This window comes from Doryrhamphus excisus, linkage group LG10 (assembly GCF_037039965.1).
Source record: "Doryrhamphus excisus strain RoL-2023G ecotype Guam linkage group LG10, RoL_Dexc_Guam_v1.1, whole genome shotgun sequence".
Taxonomy (NCBI): domain Eukaryota; kingdom Metazoa; phylum Chordata; class Actinopteri; order Syngnathiformes; family Syngnathidae; genus Doryrhamphus; species Doryrhamphus excisus.
The window spans coordinates 10,068,151-10,090,530 of record NC_136366.1 but is presented as its reverse complement, the minus strand read 5'-3'; the positions used below and the strand labels follow the sequence as shown (position 1 = coordinate 10,090,530).

The 22,380-nt window shown below is 43.6% G+C and overlaps 1 protein-coding gene across 7 annotated transcripts in view; it reads right to left on the bottom strand.

Annotated features, from left to right (window-relative positions):
- The window catches only part of LOC131120056 (disabled homolog 2-interacting protein-like), a 75,199-nt gene extending 57,455 nt beyond the window's left edge, over positions 1-17,744 (bottom strand). For 2 of the 7 annotated variants that reach the window (XM_058065095.2, XM_058065096.2), the window contains exons 1-3: positions 17,603-17,744; positions 14,092-14,216; positions 13,561-13,684 (exon numbers count right to left, since the gene is read on the bottom strand). In XM_058065095.2, the coding sequence (XP_057921078.2) occupies positions 13,561-13,684; positions 14,092-14,216; positions 17,603-17,648 (295 nt within the window). In that variant the 5' untranslated portion in view covers positions 17,649-17,744. Of the gene's footprint in view, positions 1-3,738; positions 3,764-11,331; positions 11,548-13,560; positions 13,685-14,091; positions 14,217-17,602 lie in introns of those variants that run through there. The other 5 variants (XM_058065101.2, XM_058065103.2, XM_058065098.2 and 2 more) reach the window with 4 other exon arrangements.
- Between the last annotated feature and the right edge of the window lie 4,636 nt (positions 17,745-22,380).

Here is a 22,380-nt window from a genome sequence, read left to right as displayed (position 1 = left end):
TATTTGCTGCAATTTCCTAAAAACAATTGCAATTTTGCAATATATCTTTAAAAACAGCATATTGCCTCTGTCGTTCAGACAATTATTGACTTAGCAGAACATGAACATTCAATGTTTTTGACTTGGATATTTACAGCAATTTTCTAAAAAGGTCCTTTGCAAGAGGTCCTTAAAAACCTCAGCTCATGATCATCACGATGCAAAATGAGTTAGCAGGTCTGGAGCTGGAACAGAGACACTGAGCTGTGGATTACTTAAAAAAAGTGTAGACCGCCTCTTACGTAGCAGATTCTTAAAAACTGCAGAGCACTCATACCCTATATAGTGTTTTTGAATAGCAGTTTTGCAGCATTTTACTAAAACAGAAGAGGGCATTTAAATAATTTTTGCAGTAGGTCCTTTGAAACAGCACAGATTCACAAAAACAGGAGAGGGCTGCGTTTTTTTTAGACGATTTTTTGACTTGGGTTGTTGCATCAGATTCTTAAAAATCAGCAGAGCACTTGTCCCATATACAGGATATTTGACTAGCATTTTTGCAGCAGTATTTGCTTGTTTTACTCTACTACCGCCAACAAATATGCATCACTCAGTCAGCTGACTATTTTGCTAAAAACAGCTGCTGGCAGAAGCAGACAAAAAACGTCATTGTAGTCTGGAGTGTCCCCATAAAATCGGATGCAATCGGTCCTGCTGGCAGTCCTCAGGCCCGCCTCCAGACATCCAAAACATGGCATAGCTAATTAGTTTCAGTAGTTTTGCAACAAGTGCCGCTTTGGACGCATGTACCGCTTTGGACGCATGCCTCTACACGTAAACCAGGAGGAACTGAAGACAGGATCCAGACACGCTTTCATGTTCATGTTTATGCTCGCCTATGAGCCAATTTCACAGCGACGACACCCCCAAATATGGCTGTCAAACACCCTCACTTGTCAAGGATTTATAAGCAGCTAATTAGAAAGCTGCTCCTCGGCTGCGGGAGGGATGAAGTCAACCTGGAAGGAAAGTGGAGGAAACCAAGGCCGGCCCTGAAGAGAAGACGCTATGTCACCTCCTCCCAAACAGCCTATTAAATATTCACACTTTCCTCTCTGCTGCCTTTTAGTTTATCTTAATGTTCGCTAAGCATTCCAGCCTTCAAGACAAGAAGCAGGACGCTTTTGGATGCCAGACCTTGACAATGTCGCCGTTGGCGGTCTCTCGTGATGAAGGTCAGAGTTTCCCAGCGAATTCAACGCCACCGCAGGAAGTGACAGACTGATGGATGTAAACACCTCCAAAGATGTCACGTTTTTATGAGCTCCGAGCCCGAAACACGTCTCCGGAGGAGATAGGCATCGTTCATCACGGCCGTCATGCAACAAGTAGTTCCACTTTCACTGTCGGCTAGCTTGCTGAGCGTCATCTGGACAAAGATCCTCTAAGATAAAGATGTCACAAGGCTGAGGGAGCACACTTGAACACTTCTGTCTTGTCTGTTCAAAAATGATACACCTTCTGGCATTTATCCGCATGAACTACTTTCCCAGATGCTCTGTGGAGAGATCAGGCCGAGAAAGAACATTGTGTAGATCCAGATAACGGTGAAGAGTTACATCTTTTTGAAACACCTACAAGACTGGAAAGGATTAGTGGCGACCACAATAGTATATTGGAAGTGCGTGTGTTAGCCTTAATGCTGGAATTGAACATTCATTCAGTCATTTTCTACCGCTTATCCTCACGAGGGTTGCGGGGGGGCTGGAGCCTATCCCAGCTATCGCCCAGCTATCGGGCGAGAGGCGAGGACTGGACACAGGCGGGAGTTCCAAAAACATTGCTGCATCATGCTGATAGCTACCCCGTTGCAAAGTACAACCACAATAATAAACATATTGCAAAATTGACTTTTTAAAATTGGTTCCAGACTGGACAGCATTAAGTGAATTCCCGTGATATACTGGAGGATTCAATGTTATAAATAGGAATATTTTTTAACATCATTAAAGCCCCGTAGACATGAAATAACACCCCTATAGTCACCTTTACATGCTTATTATCCATTGTTTCCATGGATACACAGCTCACAAGCTAGTGAGCTAACTGCTTATCCTGGAATGATTTATTCATTCATTCATTTTCTACGGCTTATCCACACGAGGGTCACGGGGCTGCTGGAGCCTATCCCAGCTGTCTTCAGGCGAGAGGCGGGGTACACCCTGGACTGGTGGCCAGCCAATCCCAGGGCACATATAGACTAACAACCATTCACACTCACATTCATACCTATGGACAATTTGGAGTGGCCAATTAACCTACCATGTTTTTGGAATGTGGGGAGAAATCGGAATACCCGGAGAAAACCCACACATGCACGGGGAGAACATGCAAACTCCAGGGTGGAATTGAACTCCGGTCTCCTAGCTGTGAGGCCTGCACACTAACCACTCGGCCGTGCAGCCTTGGAATTGAACATGCTATTCGTGATCCCAACTGGGAACACCGTTTTTTAATGTGTCTGTAGCTTTAATGCTAATGAGCCGTTTGTCCATAAGACTCCCAAGAAGAATTGTTGACTTTATCCACTTTTACATATACCAGAAACTAACTGAATATATGCCGTATGTCACATACAACAACATAACATCACCGAGTCTTAAAAACTCTTAAATCGGACTTGTTAAGACCTGCAGAGACTGTGCGTTAGCTTGAGGTGACCAAACATCCGAGTCGGTCGTTCAACATGTTCTGGGTCTTTCCGCCTTACTTTCCCAGATAGGCATCCGGGTGTGATCCCGAGCCACCTCTTGAATGACCGTACTTCTCATCTTATGTCCTAGGGTGACCTCAGGCACCCTCAGGAGAAAACTCATATCTTCCGCTTGTAGCCACTATCTTGTCCTTTCAGTGACGGCCCAAAACACATGACCATAGGTGAGGGTGGTAATGGAGATTGACATGAAAATTGAGAGCTTTGCGTTTTGGCTCTGTGCACCACAACGGGCCGATGCCAAGTCCAAGTCACTTCAGACGCCGCACCAATCTGGCTGCTCATAGGTAGACATTAACCCAGAAGAATAGCGTTTGGCCCAATTGAACAGCGGAGGGTTAGAGTTCGGAACCCAAGATTAGAGTTCGGAACCCAAGATTGATTCAAGCAAATGAAATGACCTGAATGTGAAATCCCTCTAAATCACTACTTTTGCTGACTACCCTGCCTTGGGAATGTCGTCCCGTGCAGAAATCAGTCCATAATTCCCGCTCTATTGCTAAAACACCCCCCCACCCCCCACCCCCAACAGTAATCCCTCTTCTCTGGCTGCCTACTTCCTTCCTTCACAGCTGCTGGTGCTCTAATAATAGGACAACAATGTCCAGACGCACACTCACTACTCAACTACTACTACTATGTGAAGGCGTCCCTTCCCATGGAGTGTTTGGGAATGTTTAAACACACTGAAGACACAAAGAAAAGTGCATGTTTAGTTTTAAAGCAGCAAAGCTAACAGAGTGCAGCATGTAAACACATGTAAGGTGAGAAGAGCCTAATGGACAAGACACATGTCTGAGTGCTGGTGGGACGTCCTTTCTCATTTGTCCCAAAGCAGAATCACATGTTTCCGCTCTTTGTGTCTTCCTGGCTTTGACCAGTGTCCCTGCCATGTCCATGGCACCCCCCCACCCACACCCCCTCACATTGCAGTATAAATCAACCAAGTCTGACTGGTTGGGGTGGAAAAGGCTACAGTGACTCACCTCAGGCGAGAATCATCCTCATTCGGCAGACACAGAAATCCAAAAGCAACAAGTAGGATCTCCGGATTCCTCCTCTGCCACCTCCTCCACCTCCTCCCCTCCTCCTCTCTCTTGCACTCCTGCTTCCCTTGTTCTCTCCCGCCTCGCTGGCCCTCATGCAGGCGGCGGTGGAGCGGACCAACTATTCCAGAACTGAGAAAGAGCGAGTGCATGTGTGTCCTGAGGACTCCTGCAGGGCTCAGCCCCCACAACACACCCACCTTCCCCCCTATTTCTTGTTCTTCCCACACACACTTTCTCACAGAGCTCCCCCCACCTCCACCCACCCACACACAGACACACAGAAAGCAGGTTTCTTTTGTGTTCCTCCTCACTTCCTTGCTGATTTTACTTAGGAAGTGAAATGTTCAAGTGTTATCCTCCCCTCTTTCATTGTTAAAAGGGAATGTGTGTGTGTGTGTGTGTGTGCATGCATAGACAACTCTGTCGTAGGAGGAGCTGGGAGGGAGGTGGGGAGGGGACGTTAGGTGGAGTTTCGAGCTCAGAGAGCCAAATTCCTGCATCACATCCAACCAATGGGAGTCTTTGTTGCGGCTGACCAAAAACCGCGGGGCCAGGCTGGGCCTCACGAGCACACTGCTGCAGCTTTTAAACATTAGTCCACCCCCCACCCCCCCAAGTCCCCCCACCCGACACTCAACTTCACTCATATCTCAATCACAACTCAGGTGCTCATTTTTCTTCTAAGTCCCTCTACTTCCATGACTGTAACTTAACTGGAATGGTAGGTGAAAAGCCTATTATTAATATCAACTTTCTTCTGGTTAATTTTCTTCTCATTATATTATACACATAATATTTGCACTTTATTCTCGCCTGTACCTTGGACACTGTGTTATAGAGCCTGAAAATGTGGTTATGAGAATAATGGTTGACCACAGCACTGTAGTAGCAAGTCTTCGGTTTACATTTACTACCCCGTATTACAATGTATTCATTCATTTTATTCAGTGATTTTTATCAGATGCTATTTTGCTTGATTTTTAGCATTAGTACGTTCTTGTGAAGGAGGATTTTCTTTGTTTTCATTCAAATTTGACATGCAAATATACATTTATTGCTGTTTTTTTCCAACCCAAACTGACACTTTTCTATGTTTTCTTTCAGCTAGTCGGCCTACAAATGCTGCTTGGAGATGGATCTAAAGGGATGGCGCCACCAGCCGATTTAAAGGTACAGTACCTCAGAATTATGCCCCTGTGTCATTCCAACTTTTATGGAGTCCGGCAGAAGGATCAGGTGTATTTTTAGAGTCAGATTGAATCCAAATGTTGGTTCTTGTCCAGTGTCATGTTAACTCATGCGGTTGAGGACACCGGGTAGGGAACCTGCGGCTTTTCAGCCTCATTGTTGGTGCTTCCTTCTGGCTTAAAGGAACAAAAACGGTTATTCAGTAAGCTGTTTGTTTAGTTTGAGTATTGTTATTTATATATTTTTATGTTTATTTTGTTAGACAGTTTCTTTTGAATTTAAGGTGGAACTTACCTATTTTTTATTTTGTTTTTTTTATTTGTTAAAAAAACATATAATTAAATAATATAATAATAGTGACAATCAAAGTCACATCTTCAGTTGTTAAATTATGATTAAAATTGTTAAAAGTTCCCATAAGTTTTTATAATATACTATTTTTTGTTTAGGGGCAAAATGGCTCTTTTGGTAGTAAAGGTTGCCGACCCCTTTTTTATAGGCTGACAGTGATTTAAATAACATTGAATTGTTCACACAAACATAAACATAATGATGACATTCCCAAACTATTTAAAAGAAAAAAAAACACACCACGGGTGAACAATCCGGTTCAAAAGGTCTCACACGTCCTCGCCCCTCCCTGCCTTTAAAATGAACACACTCTCGTGTTTCTGCAGGAGTCCTTCTTCACTCAGACATTTGTCAAGCAAAGCATTTGTTCACCGCAAGTGACAGCAGACAAAATACCCCCCCCCCCCTCACTTCCCCCCACCCTCTTCACACTACTCCACTTGTGTCTGGTTGCTTGCCATCTTCCCACCATGCAGTCACACTCAGGCCTTGAGGCGACTGCACGGCGTACAATTCCAAACATAATCTTGACCTCCAGTTAGCTTACATTCCTGCAGTTATTTGGTATTTAAGAGATAAACACCCTTATTTGTTATAAAGTTACACAGGAAATTCGAACACTAATCGGAATAATAATATTAATGCAATTTCAAATAAAATCAAATGTATTGAGTTAAGCTAGGACATTTGATGCTTGAGAACTATGTGGACTTTAATGTACTGGGAGGACTAAATACAAACACAAAGTGATACAAAATTTAATTGCTTTTTTTTAATCAAATGATTTTATTTTAAAAAATTGTGAACTTGTTAATTGTAGTCAATTAGTATAATTATTTGACAATATTAATTACATTAAATTAATGTTAGTTAAAGGCTGCAAGGTGTGGAGTGGCTGCGCAGGGAGTTTGATTCCAAAACATGCTAGGTTAATTGGCGACTCCAAATTGTCCATAGGTATGAATGTGAGTGTGAATGGTTGTTTGTCTATATGTGCCCTGTGATTGGCTGGCCACCAGTCCAGGGTGTAGGGCGAAGACAGCTGGGATAGGCTCCAGCACCCCTTGCGACCCTTGTGAGGATAAGCAGTAGAAAATGAATGAATAAATAATGTTAATGTTAATCAAATATTAACTAAAATATTAACTATATCATATGATTAATTTATCATTAATCACACTTGTGCAGAAAAACAAACCAAAGTGAAATCAAACAAAGAAATCACATCCAAAATGTTTGCAAACTAACTTGAGTGCCATCAAAAGGAGCTCCAAGGGGGTAAAAAGTGCAGCAGCAGAAGAAGCACAAAGGCTCAATGACACTATGAGCAAATACGTTGGTATGTGGGTATAGAATTACAAAGACCCAGAAAGTGAAGCGGTGGAGTGCACTTCTATAGGCGGCTCCTGACACGCCTCTTTCTTTTATCTCGCTGTTTGTCTTCCCTTCCTGTCCCTTTAATCCCGCATATTTTTGCCTAGTTGGCCTTGTGTGTGTGTGTGTGTGTGTGCCTGAGAAGGTGTGAGAAGTGAATGATATCACCACAGAAAGAGTAGGTGTCAATGCTTGGAATGCCATGGCGAGGCAGGGATGTCAAGCATGCGATGCTGGCAAGATAACCACAAATATGATGAACAGCAACGTAAGCGAAAATGTAAAGAATGTGAGCTTACATTTGATGAAATGCCACAGAGAAGCTGGAAGTACAAAGCAAGGCCCCCCAATTATTCTTTGTATATAACACATTGCTCAACTCTTATGTGGTGTAGTGGTTAGCGTTCTGGACTTTAGTGCAGATGTCTCGGGTTCAAATCGCCACTAGTAAGCACCATCAATATTCATTAGGAAGGGCATTCGGAATATAAAGAGCTCAAGCCAAAAATCAGTATACGGATCGAAAAGATCCGCTGTCGCAACCCCATAATCAAGGAAAAAAGCCCAAAGAAACAAAACAAAAACTCAACTCTTATGCTACAGGGACTCCAAATGGCCGCCGAGCCAGCAAGCTAGTGAGCTAACAAGCTAACCAATTAGCCTCAAATGTATTTCTTCTAAACAAAATAACCCAAAATGTACCACTTCCACACGATATTGGAGGAAAACATTGTGTTTTCTTGTTAAATTACATTTTTAGAATATGCTGTGGACCAATAAAAAACTGCCATAAGCTTGTTATTGGCCCCCAGGCCACACTTTAGACACCCCTGATGTGATTATTTTTATTATTTTTCCGTCCGGTACGCATCAGAACAGCGGAGCGAGCTTGCAATACATATTTGAGGTTGACTCTTTCCAGTCTGAATGCAAAAGTTGACATCAGTCGTTGGTGGAACGTCGGACATACGACGGTCAGGAATGCTAGCATCTGCCATCCAGAGGACAAACTTGTGTGTGGTTGTGTGTGTGTGTGCGCACCATGTGGGGTCAAGCCGCTGCCATGCCAACCATGCCAGCACAGTGTCTTTTGTGGATGGATTCCAAAACAAGGAAGGTCACACACTCCCTTAGTAGAGGGATAGGAAGTGGACTGTTAACAAGGAGGGCAAACCAAAACAATGGCGTACCAAAGCCTTGTTGCCGTGTTTGTGTTCAGAAAACTCATGTATTTTTGTATAAAATATAAAAACAGGTTATGTGTTCTCCAAAGCGTCCTACTTTGATGTGGAACAAGACTTGCTAGGCGGCATTCTGACTCAACTGGTTGCGCTCACATAGCGCTGATTTATTTTCCGAGCCCTTTTTTTTCCTGTTTTTTTTTTTTTCTTTTCCTCACCTCATTCTCCCGCCGCTCTCACCCACCAGCCCCCGGCACACTTTGCTCAGTGTGGGATGGGTGCATTTACATAAGATTTACAGACGAGAAAGACGCATTGCCGACGCAGATTTTTGCTGAGAGCGTGCTGGCGGCCGCGTTTGGCTCGCTCGGGGCCTCTCGCAGTCGCTTCAGCTCAGACACGCTTAAATTAGTGTGGAAACACACACTGAAATTCCCCCCCCCCCCCCCAACTTACAGTGAAGGCTGTGTTTACTTTTGTCCACAGATCTCCATTTCTGAAAGCAAGTAGGCTATTTACTGCGTGGTGCCTTGCCATCCTTGTGCCCATCCTTCCTCCTACCTCTACCTGACAGCCTTCCTTCAGGGACTCTCTCTGACAAAACAACACCAAATGGAACACTGTAGTGCCTCTCGTTAGCTACTAAGGTGACATGAATATCCTCCATTAGTGGGCTGGTGTTTGACTTGGCTCCACTCATGGTTGACACTTTTCCATTGGCAATAGTTCATACTACTATTGTAATATCTGAAGATACAGAAGTATTACAAGAAGTATTATTAAGTGAAAATGTGCAGCCATGTCACATATACGTATGATTGAAAACACACCATCTGCAATTTTCAAGTGGTTAGCATGCAGGCCTCGCAGCTAGGAGACCCGAGTTCAATTCCACTCTCGGCTAACTCTGTGTGGAGTTTGCATGTTCTCCACGTGCATGCGTGGGTTTTCTTTGGGTACTCCGAGTGTGAATGGTTGTTTGTTTCTATGTGCCCTGTGATTGGCTGGCGACCAGTCCAGGGTCTTCTCACCCAAAGACAGCTGGGGTAGGCTTCGGCACCCCCCGCTACTCTCATGAGACTAAGTGGTAGAAAATGAATGAATGAATGAGACTCAGGGCAACAACAAAAGGTTTCGCACTGCATCCATGGAGACAGTGGAGATTTGTTGGCATAGGATTAAAAAAAAACGATTGACATGGTGCTAGATATGGTTAGTTAGCTCAGGAAGTAGAGCAGGTCATGCTGTCACCAGAGGGTTGGCCGGTTCGACACGGCTTCCTCCATCCTGCTACTGTTGTGTCATCAGGCAAGACACTTCACCCATCTGCTCCTCAAAGGAAGCGATATGGAGAAGACGGCAAGTAGTAACCTTGCAGTGAAAACTTGCATTATTTAAGAATTGTTTTATCCATGTCACGAAAAAAACAACATTTTGGCTAATCAGTAAAGATTTGGACCTCATAAAGATCACAACTCTATCTTCTCCAGGCTAAATTTAACTGTGCGGCAAGCCACAAAATAGTCTTCCCTCTCTTAAAACAAGATTACAACGTTTAAAAAACAACAACCCTGCAGCCCAGCTCCTATATTTACACGCCTCGTTCCACGCAGCGCTTAAACCCGAAGCTAAGATTTTTAAGCACAACAAAACGGGCAAGGATACACTTCAGCAGGAAAAAAACGCCCGGCGGCGCTTAGACCACAAGACCACACTTACATCTGGATAAAATCTAGGAATTTGAAAAAAAAGCAAAAAACATTCATGTGGAAAAAGAGACCAAAGGTGTTCTTTTGACCCCTTTTTGCCCAAAAATGTCCTGTTGGAGAATGACACGGAACGGACTCTCCTGGAAACTTGTCAGAATGGGATTTCTCCTATATTTCCGGCAGAAACTGCTGAGCGCACAGGAGTCTGGAGTCTTTAAAGCGGCCATGCTGATGGAGCTCAAACGTGGTGCTGCTGTTATTGGAGTTATTCAGCTGCTACGGCCCAGCTCCTAACATAGGCTAAGTGGGGGGAGAATGTCCAGCATCAGCAGAACGCCTGAATGCTGCAGATCCAAGCAGGAAGTGGGGAGATGCTGCTTCATCTGAGTGCTTAAAGACTTTGTACATGGCAAAACAACTTCAGCATACTTGTTGTTTCAGGAAAATGGCAACAGAAGGCTTACAATCCTACTCCAATAACACACTCTAACCCTACCCCGACCCTAAAACCCCAACCTTACCTTTAAGTTGAACCCTAACCCGAGTCTTGTTGCAAAGCCGAACCCTACTTAAAAATCCTAACCCTACCCCTAACTTGAACGCTAACCCTAGTCTTGTTAAAAAGCCGAACCCTACTTATAAATCCTATAAATCCTACTTGAACCCTAACCCTCCCTTTAACTTGATCCCTAACCCTCGTCTTGTTACAAAGCTGAACCCGAGTTATAAACCCTTGCCTACCTTTAACTTGATCCCTAACCCTAGTCTTGTTCCAAAACCGAACCCAAGTTATAAACCCTAACTTACTTTAACTTGAACCCTTTAACTTGAACTTGTTACAAAGCCGAACCCTACTTATAAACCCTAACCCTACCCCAAACTTGAACCCTACCTTTAACTTCAACCCTGACTCTAGTCTTGTTACAAAGCCGAACCGACTTATAAACCCTAACCCTACCCCTAACTTGAACCCTAACCCTCCCTTTAACTTGAACCCTAACCCTAGTAGTCTTGTTACAAAGCCGAACCCGAGTTATAAACCCTAACCCTACCTTTAACTTGAACCCTAAGCCTAGTCTTGTTACAAAGCCGAACCGGACTTATAAACCCTAACCCTACCCCTAACTTGAACTCTAATGCTCCCTTTAACTTGAACCCTAACCCTTGTCCTATTACAAAGCTGAACCCTAGTTATAAACCCTAACCCTACCCCTAACTTGAACACCTCACCCCATGTGCAAACCCTCATCCTTGTTAAAATCCTAAATCAAGAATCCAAGAAGTCTCAACCAGTGAAATTTGTGAGCCACACTGCATCTTTTATGGTCTCTTTAAAAAGTGCTAAAAGGGGACTTGGGGAGCAGAAGAGGCCACAGAAGAAGATGAAGAGGGAAAAGAGAAAATAGCAAACGAGGACTCTCACTGGTCGAGCTGTCGCCTTGATCTCCTGCTGGATTTATTTGTGTACATAACTCTTTTCTCTCTCTGACGACTCAACAGATCTCCCGCAGACAAACCCTCACAGGCTGCAAAGCCAAGACACGCTGCATACAAATAAGGATTCACAGATCCGCTTCTGGGCGCTTTTTGGCACCCTTAAACATCCTCTATCGCACATCTAATGATGCCTTTTATAAAGCTGCTTGCTCTATGATGCCCAAAAGTGACAGTGAGGAAAGCAGCAACGATGATCAGTCGTGAGGACAATCCGTTGTCTTCTCACTCACCATGCTGAGCATCCGGGTGTGCGTCAGGCTCCATGATCCGCTCACGAGACCACCAACACGTCCATGGTGAAAAGTTTGTGTTTGCACAAACAACACAACTTTCTACCTTCTACGTCTGCCTGCCGCGACGCTTTTACCACTTCTCCATCGCGTCGCCAGCCCGAGCTGCTCCCTCTGATCTGCTCTGTACCGAATCTCACATGAGTTGTGAGAGAAAGAGAGAGAGAGCAGAACAGTGCACAGGATTTGAGGGAGGAGGGAAAGAAGTGGTTTCCCCCGAGTGAGGGGGTGGAGAGAGGGATGTGGTTGTGGAGTTTTGGCTTGGTATTTCAACTTGCATCAACATCAGTAGATTTTTCTTCTTTATGAAGGAGATACGAGGGTCATGTAAGCACCAACATGACCTGGAAGGACAAGCACTTGGCATGTTTCAAACTCCAGACTAACAACACATCCACAGTAAATTGGGGTCAGGGGTTGTAATCCGGGGATTAACATTGGGGTTTCAGATCCTAGCCCAAGTTATCAACCATAACCCCAACCTGAAATCCTAATCTTTCTTATAAACCCGACTGTAATGCTTAGATAGATAGATAGATAGATAGATAGATAGATAGATAGACTCCCTTTATTGTCATTGCACAAAAACACAGTAGTGAAATTGCCAACGAAATGTCGTTGCCTGGCTCCCATAACTAATGGTCATGTTGGTGCTTACATGACCCTCGTATCTCCCATAATGCTTGATATGCATCCTCATCCTAACTTAAAACTTGAATCCCAACCTTAACCTGAAACTGTAGACCGAGTTACAAAACCTAACCTTCATAACAATCACCCTAAAATAAATCCCAACCCCCTTGTTACCAACCCTAACACTAACCTTAGTCACAAACCCTACCCCAAGTTAGCAACTTTAATCAGAATTCGATACTCTATCCTTAGTTACAAACCCTAAACCTAGCCAGACACACTCTAACTTTGAACCCTTGACCCCCTTTATAAACCCTAACTTGAATGAAGAGACCTTGCAATGATGACATTACTTTTAAAGGAGGTTTTAAAAGGCATCTATCCCAGGTCTTTCTGTAATGGCGGCTCCACTCTAGATATTAGAGTGATAACTAGTTACTCTATAACATTCATTAATTTTCTACCACTTATCTTCATGAGTGTCGCGGGGGTGCTGGAGCCTATCCCAGCTGTCTTCAAGCGAGAGGTGGGGTACACCCTGGACTGGTGGCCAGCCAATCACAGGGCACATATAGACAAACAACCATTCACACTCACATTCATACCTATTTTTCATATTTCATTTTTTTTGGAGTTGCCAATTAACCTAGCATGTTTTTGGAATGTGGGAGGAAACCGGAGTACTCTATAACATGTCATTATGTATTTGTATTTAGAGTTAGTGTTGGAAAAGCGTCAGTATACAGTATTTAGAAACAAATGTCACCCTCTAGTGGTCAATAAATAGATAGAAAGATACATACTTCATAATCCCCAACAGGGGAAGTTCATGTGTACTGTAGCATATACACTAAGAACCACAAACAACAGTCACAATATATGCTAAATTGCAGTACCACAGTATCAGGTGGTCAACAGGCACCATTAGGTTGGGGGGGGGGGTGTAAGGTCAAGGTTAGAAATAAATGGTTAAGGGATCTTAGAGGTTAAGGTTGAGGGGTTGGAAGCTGGTTCTAAACTGGTGCAGGACTGTACAACTTAAATGAAGTGGGTCTGGTCCTTGGTTCCTACCTCTACCCTGAAAACCCGAAACCCAGTTCCAATCCTACCCCTACGTTGAAAGCCTAAACCAAATGACATATTCTAAGCATACCGTTAACTTGAACCCCTAACCCTTGTTACAAACCTTATCCAACCCCTAACTTGGAACCCTAACTAACCCTAACCCGAGTTATATCTGGACATCTTTTCTAGCCTCACCAAAATCAAACGTCGTCTTCTTCTTTGGGACATGTGCCACTTGTCTACAACGTTTGGATGGCGATTGGATGTTGTGGTTTTGTCTAATCCTTCTAACATAAAACTGCAGGAAAAAACAACCTCTGCTACTTTAAGCTGATAGAACACCCATGATGGACGTCACAGAGACTGCACGCTCATGTGCTTTACATAACAAATCTTAAATATTTCATAACTTGCATATTAATCATTTAAGCACTGAAAAAAAATAAACATTTGTGTGTTCAGGCTGCTCACCGCTCTCACTGGACGGCTGACTGCGCAGCTCTGGGAAGAGCGTCTCTGCTGGCACGCTGATGGTACGCCGCAGAAGATGAACCCTGCTTGATGTGCATCGTCTCTGCTCCTCCTGGAGGATCCTCTAATGGAGGAAGACAAGATGGCGGGTTGGAGGTACACAAGTAGAACATAAAGGACAATGGTGGACAATAGGTAGTCACGAGGTAGTGTTGTGGTTTGCTTCCCTGCAGCAGCTACATCAATACAGCTGTTGATAAATGAGGAGCATGGAAAGAGACAAAAGGCATCAGTCTATGTCAGGATTTATCTCCTTAAAGCCCGCATGAGCAATGTTTGCTGGGATGAGATTAAATGGACAAAGGGAGGGAAGAATAGATGAACGACCTCTATCGTGTTCACCTTTTGTCTCCCAGCTCTCACAAACAAAAACAATCTAAGACTACCATTATGTTGGGAGTCAAAGTATATAATTATATATTGCCACTGCCCAGAAATCATATTACGTAACCATAGCATACACGACAATACCTGATCTTCATGCCGAAGCATCATGTGACCATCACAAACCCCGCCATGATGTGTCGGCTTGCATGCGCTTTGTTCTTCAAAGGATCGGCCCTGTGACAGCCAGTGTCTCAACGGACATTGGACATCTGAGTAGGGGAAGAGGAAGAAAAATTCATTAATTTTCTACCGCTTTTCTTCATGAGGGCCGTGGGGGTGCTGGAGCCTATCCCAGCTGTCTTGGGGCGAGAGGCGTGGTACACCCTGGACTGGTGGCCAGCCAATCACAGGGCACATATAGACAAACAACCATTCACACTCACATTCATACCTATGGACAATTTGGAGTGGCCAATTAACCTAGCATGTTTTTGGAATGTGGGAGGAAACCGGAGTACCCGGAGAAAACCCACGCATGCACGGGGAGAACATGCAAACTCCACACAGAGATGGCCGAGGGTGGAATTGAACCCTAGTCTCCTCGCTGTGAGGTCTGTGCGCTGACCACTCGACCGCCGTGCCGCCTGGAAGAAAAATAGTTTACAAAAAACAACACACCATGCAGCTTCATGGTAGAAGAGTGGTTAGCACGCAGGCCGCACAGTTAGGAGACCCGAGTTCAATTCCACCCTCGGCCATCTCTTTGTGGAGTTTGCACATTCTCTCCGTGCATGTGTGGGTTTTCTCCGGGTTTCCTCCCACATTCCAAAAACATGCTAGGTTAATTGGCCACTCCAAATTGTCCATAGGTATGAATGTGAGTGTGAATGGTTGTTTGTCTATATGTGCCCTGTGATTGGCTGGCCACCAGTCCAGGGTGTACCCCGCCTCTCGCTCAAAGACAGCTGGGATAGGCTCCAGCACTCCCCGCGACCCCAATGAGGAAAAGTGGTAGAAAATGAATGAATGAATGAATGAACACACCATGCAAATATGCCCTCTAGTGGTTACAAGTGGATGTCGCAGGCCTTGCCTCCACATGCACTGCCTATATGTTTTGTGTGCAGGTGTACGGTATATCCATCTTTGATTATGTCATTTTTATTCCCCTCCTGAATTTAATACCATTCGAGACTTTGAACCGTTATACTTAAGATGGACTGGAGTCTCAAAAATAATTGGATGGCTATTGGGGTACATGGTGGTGATCTACAACCAACAAAGTTAGCTTGTCACAAATCTGTCAGCTGTGATTTTTGGAGTGCTCCCGTAGAGAAAGTTTGAATATTTCAGGTCGACTCATCTGAATGCTGTCAAAACAAGTCATGTTTAATCAAACACACACACACACATACACACATCTTATCAGCTTACAGTCACGTTCTGCTAGGATTCAGAGCCTGTCTCTCCCTCCATTGCAACGCCCCTTCCTTCCTTAAAAGACACAAATTCTCACTTTTGATTGACAGTCTTGTTTAGCATTGTGCTAGTAGTTTGTGGTTTTGATTGAATCCGACCAGAGCATGAAAAGATGGCTCTCAGTATGGCTCAGGTCAGCCCGTTTCTACCTTCCACTCTGTCTTCCAGCAGCTTTGTGTTGCCTACAATCTGCAATTCAATGACACGGCAGTCGGAGGGAGAGATAATATGCCGTGTTATTCGTTGGCCTTGTGTGCCCATGAAGGCACACGGTCATGGATGAGTGTTCTCCACTCTGCTGTGCAAGGAAAAGATAAGGAGGCGTCCCATCAGATAGCACAGACTGGAGGCCCGGCATTTGCATACATTCATCTTGGATGCTGCCTCCTAGTGGCTCAGCTAGAGATTATTCTCCTCCCTCTGGGTAAGACCTCCACAAAAGGTAGAAGCGTCCATGCTGCACTCCGCCACCAAGTCTGGTGCAAATCTACCTCGTCCTCTTTTGCTGTGAAGCTGCTGACAAACAAAAAGCGATGAAATAAACATCACCTCCTCAGCTGGAACAAGCAGTAGTACTTCCAAATGTTTTAAATATTAAAAAAAACTTGCAATGGGAAAGAACCTGGCACGCGAGGAAAGCACTTTGAAGTACAGCGTTGCCAGTCTTTACCACACAGCTCCCTGCAACATCTCCACATGGCCTGCTGCCGTTTGACACCCCTGCACAACCTGGATCATGATGGCACCACCTCCACTTTGCCGTATGGAAAACATCTTTACCATAAAGTATTTGTTTTGTCCTAAAAAGAGCATTTTCCACGGTATTTTCTTCAGTCCAGTCCCACCAGTGTGAAATCCCATCTGCTGTCTTATTAGGAATAATTTAGAGCATATTTCAGCGTCCGAGTGGCTCCACTGCAGACGACTTCATTGTGCAGCAACGACGTAAATGTCACGTTGTCTAATTAGCTGACCTGAATCAACTGTCCACTCTGGAGTGGTTGCCATGGCAATGCTTCCTGGAGCATGAGAAGGATTGATAAGGCTTCAAAACACTCTGCTTTGTCTTAATGGCTTCAAAACGCTGCCACTCCTTCTTGCGATAGACAAAGGAGTCACACATGTACGCTATGTTTGCTTGTTTGGGTACTTTTTTTGCTGTCGTACTTTCTATACTTCACACTCTTTCCCTGCCCTGACGTTACGTAATCCAGCTGGCCACCTGCCATCGTCAGCGCTGCGGGCCCATGCGACACACTTGAGCGTAAATAATGCCGGGCTGGTGTTGCTAATTGTGTCCGCCTGCTAACCAGCGCTAACAAGAAACCTCAGCATCTGCAAGCCTCAATGCGAAAAAATAAAATGCTAAAAATACTAATAGCAAGCATGCTACCAACCTTCGATAACATCTCTTACTTCAGTAGACAGTTGCAAAAGTGGTAAAAACGCCATGCAAAATGCTAAAATGCTAAAGCTAATATCCAACAAGAGAGGCACTATATACATAAAATCCTACATGTTTTGTATTTTTATTTTTGGAGAATGCAAAAAATAGTTTATGCTAACAATATTGATAGTTACCATGCTAACAGCTAGCCTGCTAGCATTGTATGTATCCATCCATGTACAGAATATAACTGCAGTATGCAACTATCTATTTTTGTCGCGCAGGTCCATCATACTACTACTACTACTACTACTACTACTACTACTACCACTAAAAAATTTTAAACATAAGCTAGGAAACTATGAATTATAACATTTTAGTTGGAAAAAAAATCTGACTTTATTTTCCTAAATGAAAAAAAATCCCCAAACTTGATTCTCATCCATTAAAAAAAAATAAAAGCTTTATTCTCTTAAAAAGTTTGTGACAAATCTATTTTTACAAAATTCTGACAAAATGACAACTTTTTTCCCCTCAACTTTCTACATGTGAGATAAAGTTATATTGTCTACAAATAAATCAATTAAGTGCTGTTTTGGCATAAAAAGTTCAGAGGTCATCGTTTCTATGCGCACTATATCTATGACAACCACACACAGCACTCTTGAAACAGGCCGACATGAACTATGAAATTATTAGTAGAATTAAGAGTTTTGAAGAAGAAAAACCTGAACCAGAAATTTGGCATCAACACACAGAACAGAAATAAACACGCAAAGATGCTCTCACCTGACAGGTAATCAGACGCCAAGCTGTCTTGCAGCTGCATCCCCATCCTTACTTCCACTTTGCGTGTGTGTGTGTGTGTGTGTGTGTGTCAATGAGTGAGCTCAACGTCAGTGATGAAGAGCCAGGAGCGCCAGCCGGCCCCTCATCTTCTCACTTCCTTGTGTGGTTGGCAAAGTGAGAGTGTGAGATGATGATGAGGGAGGGAGGGAGGAAGGGAGGAAGGGCAGGGGAGATTAGAGGGAGGGTGGCAATGGTGGGAGGAGCCTGAGTAGAGCGTCTTCCACGTGACCTTCCAACGATGCAACATAGACATAGTGGAACACAGCATCAGTTTGCAGTTTGCACACAAGGGGGCGGAGCTTATCTGCACTCAGAGGGTCAGTGCTGTAAGGAAGTGATTTCGTTTAAACACTGCCATCTAGTGAGCATCCAGTCAAATTGCAGGGTTTAAATACAGCACATAAACGGACACTTTTTATTTGATTCTGGGAAAATAGCTTAATAGCCAACCATCTATGACGTTTTTTTTGGCCTACAAATATTAATTTTATCTATCCCCCCCAAAACAGCCAAGATTGTGACTCAATTTATTTCAACCTGATTCTCTCAGAATAATTATTTAATTATGTTCAGGGTGAAAAGATCTGCCCCCCAAAATTTTACAAAATGGAAATTTACTTTTGGAACATTTTTAAGCAAAAAAACCCCATATATTTTTAGAACTTGTTATTGAATTTTTGTATTTATTATTTTTGTATTATTCTTTTTTTGACTTTATCTTGGAAAATTGACTTTTTCTTGACTTTATCACTCTTTATTTTTTATATTTTCTTGACTTTTTCTCATCAAAGAAATTGCTTCATTCTCCCAAATTGAATCCATACTTTCCCCATAATCTTTACCTTTTTTTCTTGACTGTCGGACTGAATAGAAAACGTGATTAGCAGGGCATCTTTTTTCCTGACTCAATGCGCCAACCAAGCCATCCTCATGTCTGTGGTGATTACGCATTAACACAAACGCTAATCCACCGCTTGACTCCCCTCCCCATTCATCTTGGTTTCCATGGTAACCCCAGGTACTGCAGGCTATAATGACATGTTTGTCTGTCAGCGAAGGAATGAGCGGTGAGCTTAGTTACGTCATGGGATTCAAACCCATGACGCGGATGATGGATTGACCTTGTCTCCTTGTGTTCTATGGTTACCATCACACTTTTCCAGTCTGTTGTATCACAGAAAAAGACTCAAAACAAAGCACATATAGATTCTGAAAAAAACTATAAATGTGTCTTTATTACATTTTCACAAATAGAATCAAGGGATCACAAATTAGAATCATGGTTTTAATGAACCTCCAGGGTTTGTGGCATAACCGAGTCTAGGTTTTCGAACTGAACCAGGTTTAATGTCGTGTAGATACTGAAAAACATATGAATGTACCTTTATTGCATTTTCACAAAGGTGGCACAAATCAGAAAACATGTTTTCTGAACCTTTAGGGTCTGTAGATTCATCCAGTCCAGATTTAAGTAGTCTTGGTTGAGTGGGTTCTGAACCTGACTAGGTCCAATGCGGTCTAGAGGCTGAAAACATATATCAATGTGTCCTTATTGCATTTTTATAAATAGAATAAAGTTTTCACACAAACAACAGTGGGTATCAGGCAAAGTTAATATATTACCTAAAATGTTTTCACATCGATAAGTGTAAAAAAAACAGCCAGTCGCTCTGGATATTAATTTAATTCCAACTTCCGCAATCAGTTGTCCTTCTCAGAACGTCCACAAGGGGGAGCTGTGGCTCCATGTCTCTTTTCGATGCTCCTTGAGGTTTTTCAATGGAGGAAAAAAGGTGAATTGTTCATTTAGTAGGTGGAGAAAAAAGTACAATAAAACGCATCGACTGAAATGAAATGTAAATGATCCAACGCTTCGAAATGCATGACTCATCCTGCTCTCTCCTTCATTCCTTTGCTTCGACCTAAGTCTTGCACCCTGTGAACCAGCAGGGGGGCAGAGAGTCGGCAGTAGGGGGGCGCCACATGCATCCCAGCCTCCGCAAAAGACCGAGTTAGATCACATTAGCACTTGTGAGAGGCCATTGGAGGTCTGACAACTCTCATTTCATCTGAAGGAACTCCTGTTTGTTAGATGTGAGAAACATTTTCAAGTCGTGCATAATGAGGCGATACAGTCCACCAAGGCAACGAGCAACAGGTGGCCTCTTCTCCAATATTCAGAAGCTAATTTATCTCCTCCTGATTTTCATTTGCTAGCTTGGCCAGAAGACTCGGGAAGAAGATGTCATTAATCTCAGTTAGGGCGTTTAATCCGAGACTGGGTTCGTGCGAACGACGACCAAAAAGGTTCTCATAAGAGTCGACTTCAAACCAGAACTGCTTGGCTCCACGGGCGACTTTTGGAGGTAATATTTTCACAACAAGAGTCTGGTTGTGCCGTGATGCTTGAAATGGGAGAATCTGAAATCAATCCTGACACCGGGTAGTCACTCAGCAAGTATGATTGATGTGTTTAAACGTATCACGATGTGGGAACTAGCCTCTATGACAGTTTTAGTTACCTTCCATGCCTTAGTTCCTGTTTCCATGCCCTTATTTTGTAGCCGCTTCCTTTGTTGTTCCGTTCTGTTTGTTCCCGCCTTTACTTGTTTCACGCACCTGCCACTAATTTTCTGTTGCCTATTTAATTCAGGTGCGCTTCTCTCCTTCTTGATTCATTGTGATTTGTTTGTTTGGTGTGGCTGGTTGCTGTTTTCCTGCTGTTTATCTGTCTGCAATTATTATTCAAAAGAAAGACGTTTACTTTCTACTTTAGCTAACCTTCACTGAATGCTTTTTTTCCTTCATAAGTTGTCAACAAACATGAATTCCCAACCGACTAGAGGTTTTACAAATCAACATGGAACTGTGCACATCAAAAAATTTGCAGCTGTTAAAGGGACCACCCGTTAATGTGTCATTAACGCGTTAACTTTGACAGCCCAATTTATTATCAACTCCTATGCCGACAAAATTAGAAAGTGGGGTTCGGCAGTAGTCTGGAAGTCTTCGGGGACCAATCACAGCGGATTGGCTGCCCGCCTCCTAGCCTGTGGGTGAAAGAAACTTAAAACAGACCGTTATGGAAATCCAAGGAAATACATCTGGAATAGGTGCAGATTCTGGAAGATCTAGAAAGTTTTCTGTGAGGGTTATTGTGTGTAGCTGCTCTATAGGAATCCACAACTCAATACGCTGAAAATGAGCACAATAGGTCCCTTTTAAGGAATCCTACTTTGTGGAAATTCACATATCGCAGTCTGGTCTTGAACCGATTAACCTAAATAAATGAACCAACAATAACCGCAACGTACACGGTTTTGCAGTCTTCAGTCAACACGCTACCAACGGAGCATACGTGTTTCTGTATCGTGGGAGAAAGTGAAAGTAGCTCAAGCATGCAGACTCCATTCACAGCAGGACAAACGCTGGGAACGCATTTCAGCGAATTGGAACTCCGCCCTTCCATCAGTATGCTTTGCCCCCGCTCTTGGCATGTAATTTCCAAACATCCCAGCAGCCCATAATGCAGCGCTTAGAGGTCGCACTTAAGACTTGAGTGATGCACACGAGCCGGCAAACAGAGGTCAGGCAGAGTGGAAGCACCCAGGGGCTCGCTCCGCTTGCATGGTCTCGAGGAGCTCACTTTGAAGGCAAGACGGAAGGAAAGCTGGGAAGGAAAGTTGGGACAATCCAAGTCACTCTCGGGTCACATAAAGTCTTGAAGACGACGCTTCTGAGGATGTGATTACCTTTAAAGAGAGAGAATGGGCCTCCCAAAGAGGTTCATTAAAGAAGTCATGGTGCTGGATGGAACATCTGATGACCCCCACTCTGTCCTCCTGGACATACACTTCACTCCATCACAGCTGGTGCCGCCGACATCTCACAGAGTCCTGACAAGAAGAAATGAGAGCAGGAAAAAAAAAAGCCAAGACCTGCCTGCCAAAGTCCCTGGAGTAATGAAACCTCTCCCCTCTCAGGGATCAGACAAACACCATATCTTGTCATCTTCCCTGCGTCTCCACCTCCTTTTTTCTTTGTTTTGCCCTCAAAGTCACAACAAGAGCAGCACACGAGGCCATTTATCACAAAACTGACTCGCTGTTTATTCCTCCCTGGGAAAAAAAAAAAAAAAGTATTTACGTTGGCTTAGCAACCACAGTCGCAGTGTTCATATCCAAAAACCGCGGGTAAGCGTTTAAGCCTTTCTCCTGCCAGGAGGGAAAGAAAAAAAAAAAAAACCTAGAGGAGCATCGCCTTCCTGACAACAGCTTGAAAGAGAAAGAAAAAAATCCTCCAGCAATCCTCACGGACAAAAAGATGGGGTTTCATCCCCTTTGCTTAAGAGTTCCTGGAAGCCAGCGGAAAAGGCGTGATGGCGTGGAACATGCAAACAAAAACATAGACGTCACACTCTGCTCTTTTTTCCTCCCTTAACACTTTTGATGTTTCTCTTAAAAATGTCCCCAAATCTTTACACTTTCTTCTGAAATAATTATTTTTCGGAAATTTTCTTCTGATGATTCCAGTTTCACCGACTCCCGGGTACTCGACAATATCCACGTATACATGGACCCAAATATTCCAGCTGCATTCGGTTTATTTGCTGAAACGGAAAGAATGTAACCTTTGTATTCACCTCATTCCCAAAGAAAAGGGCCAATCCGAATGAACATATAATCGGATTCACAGGGGTGGAATATTCCTTTCCCCAA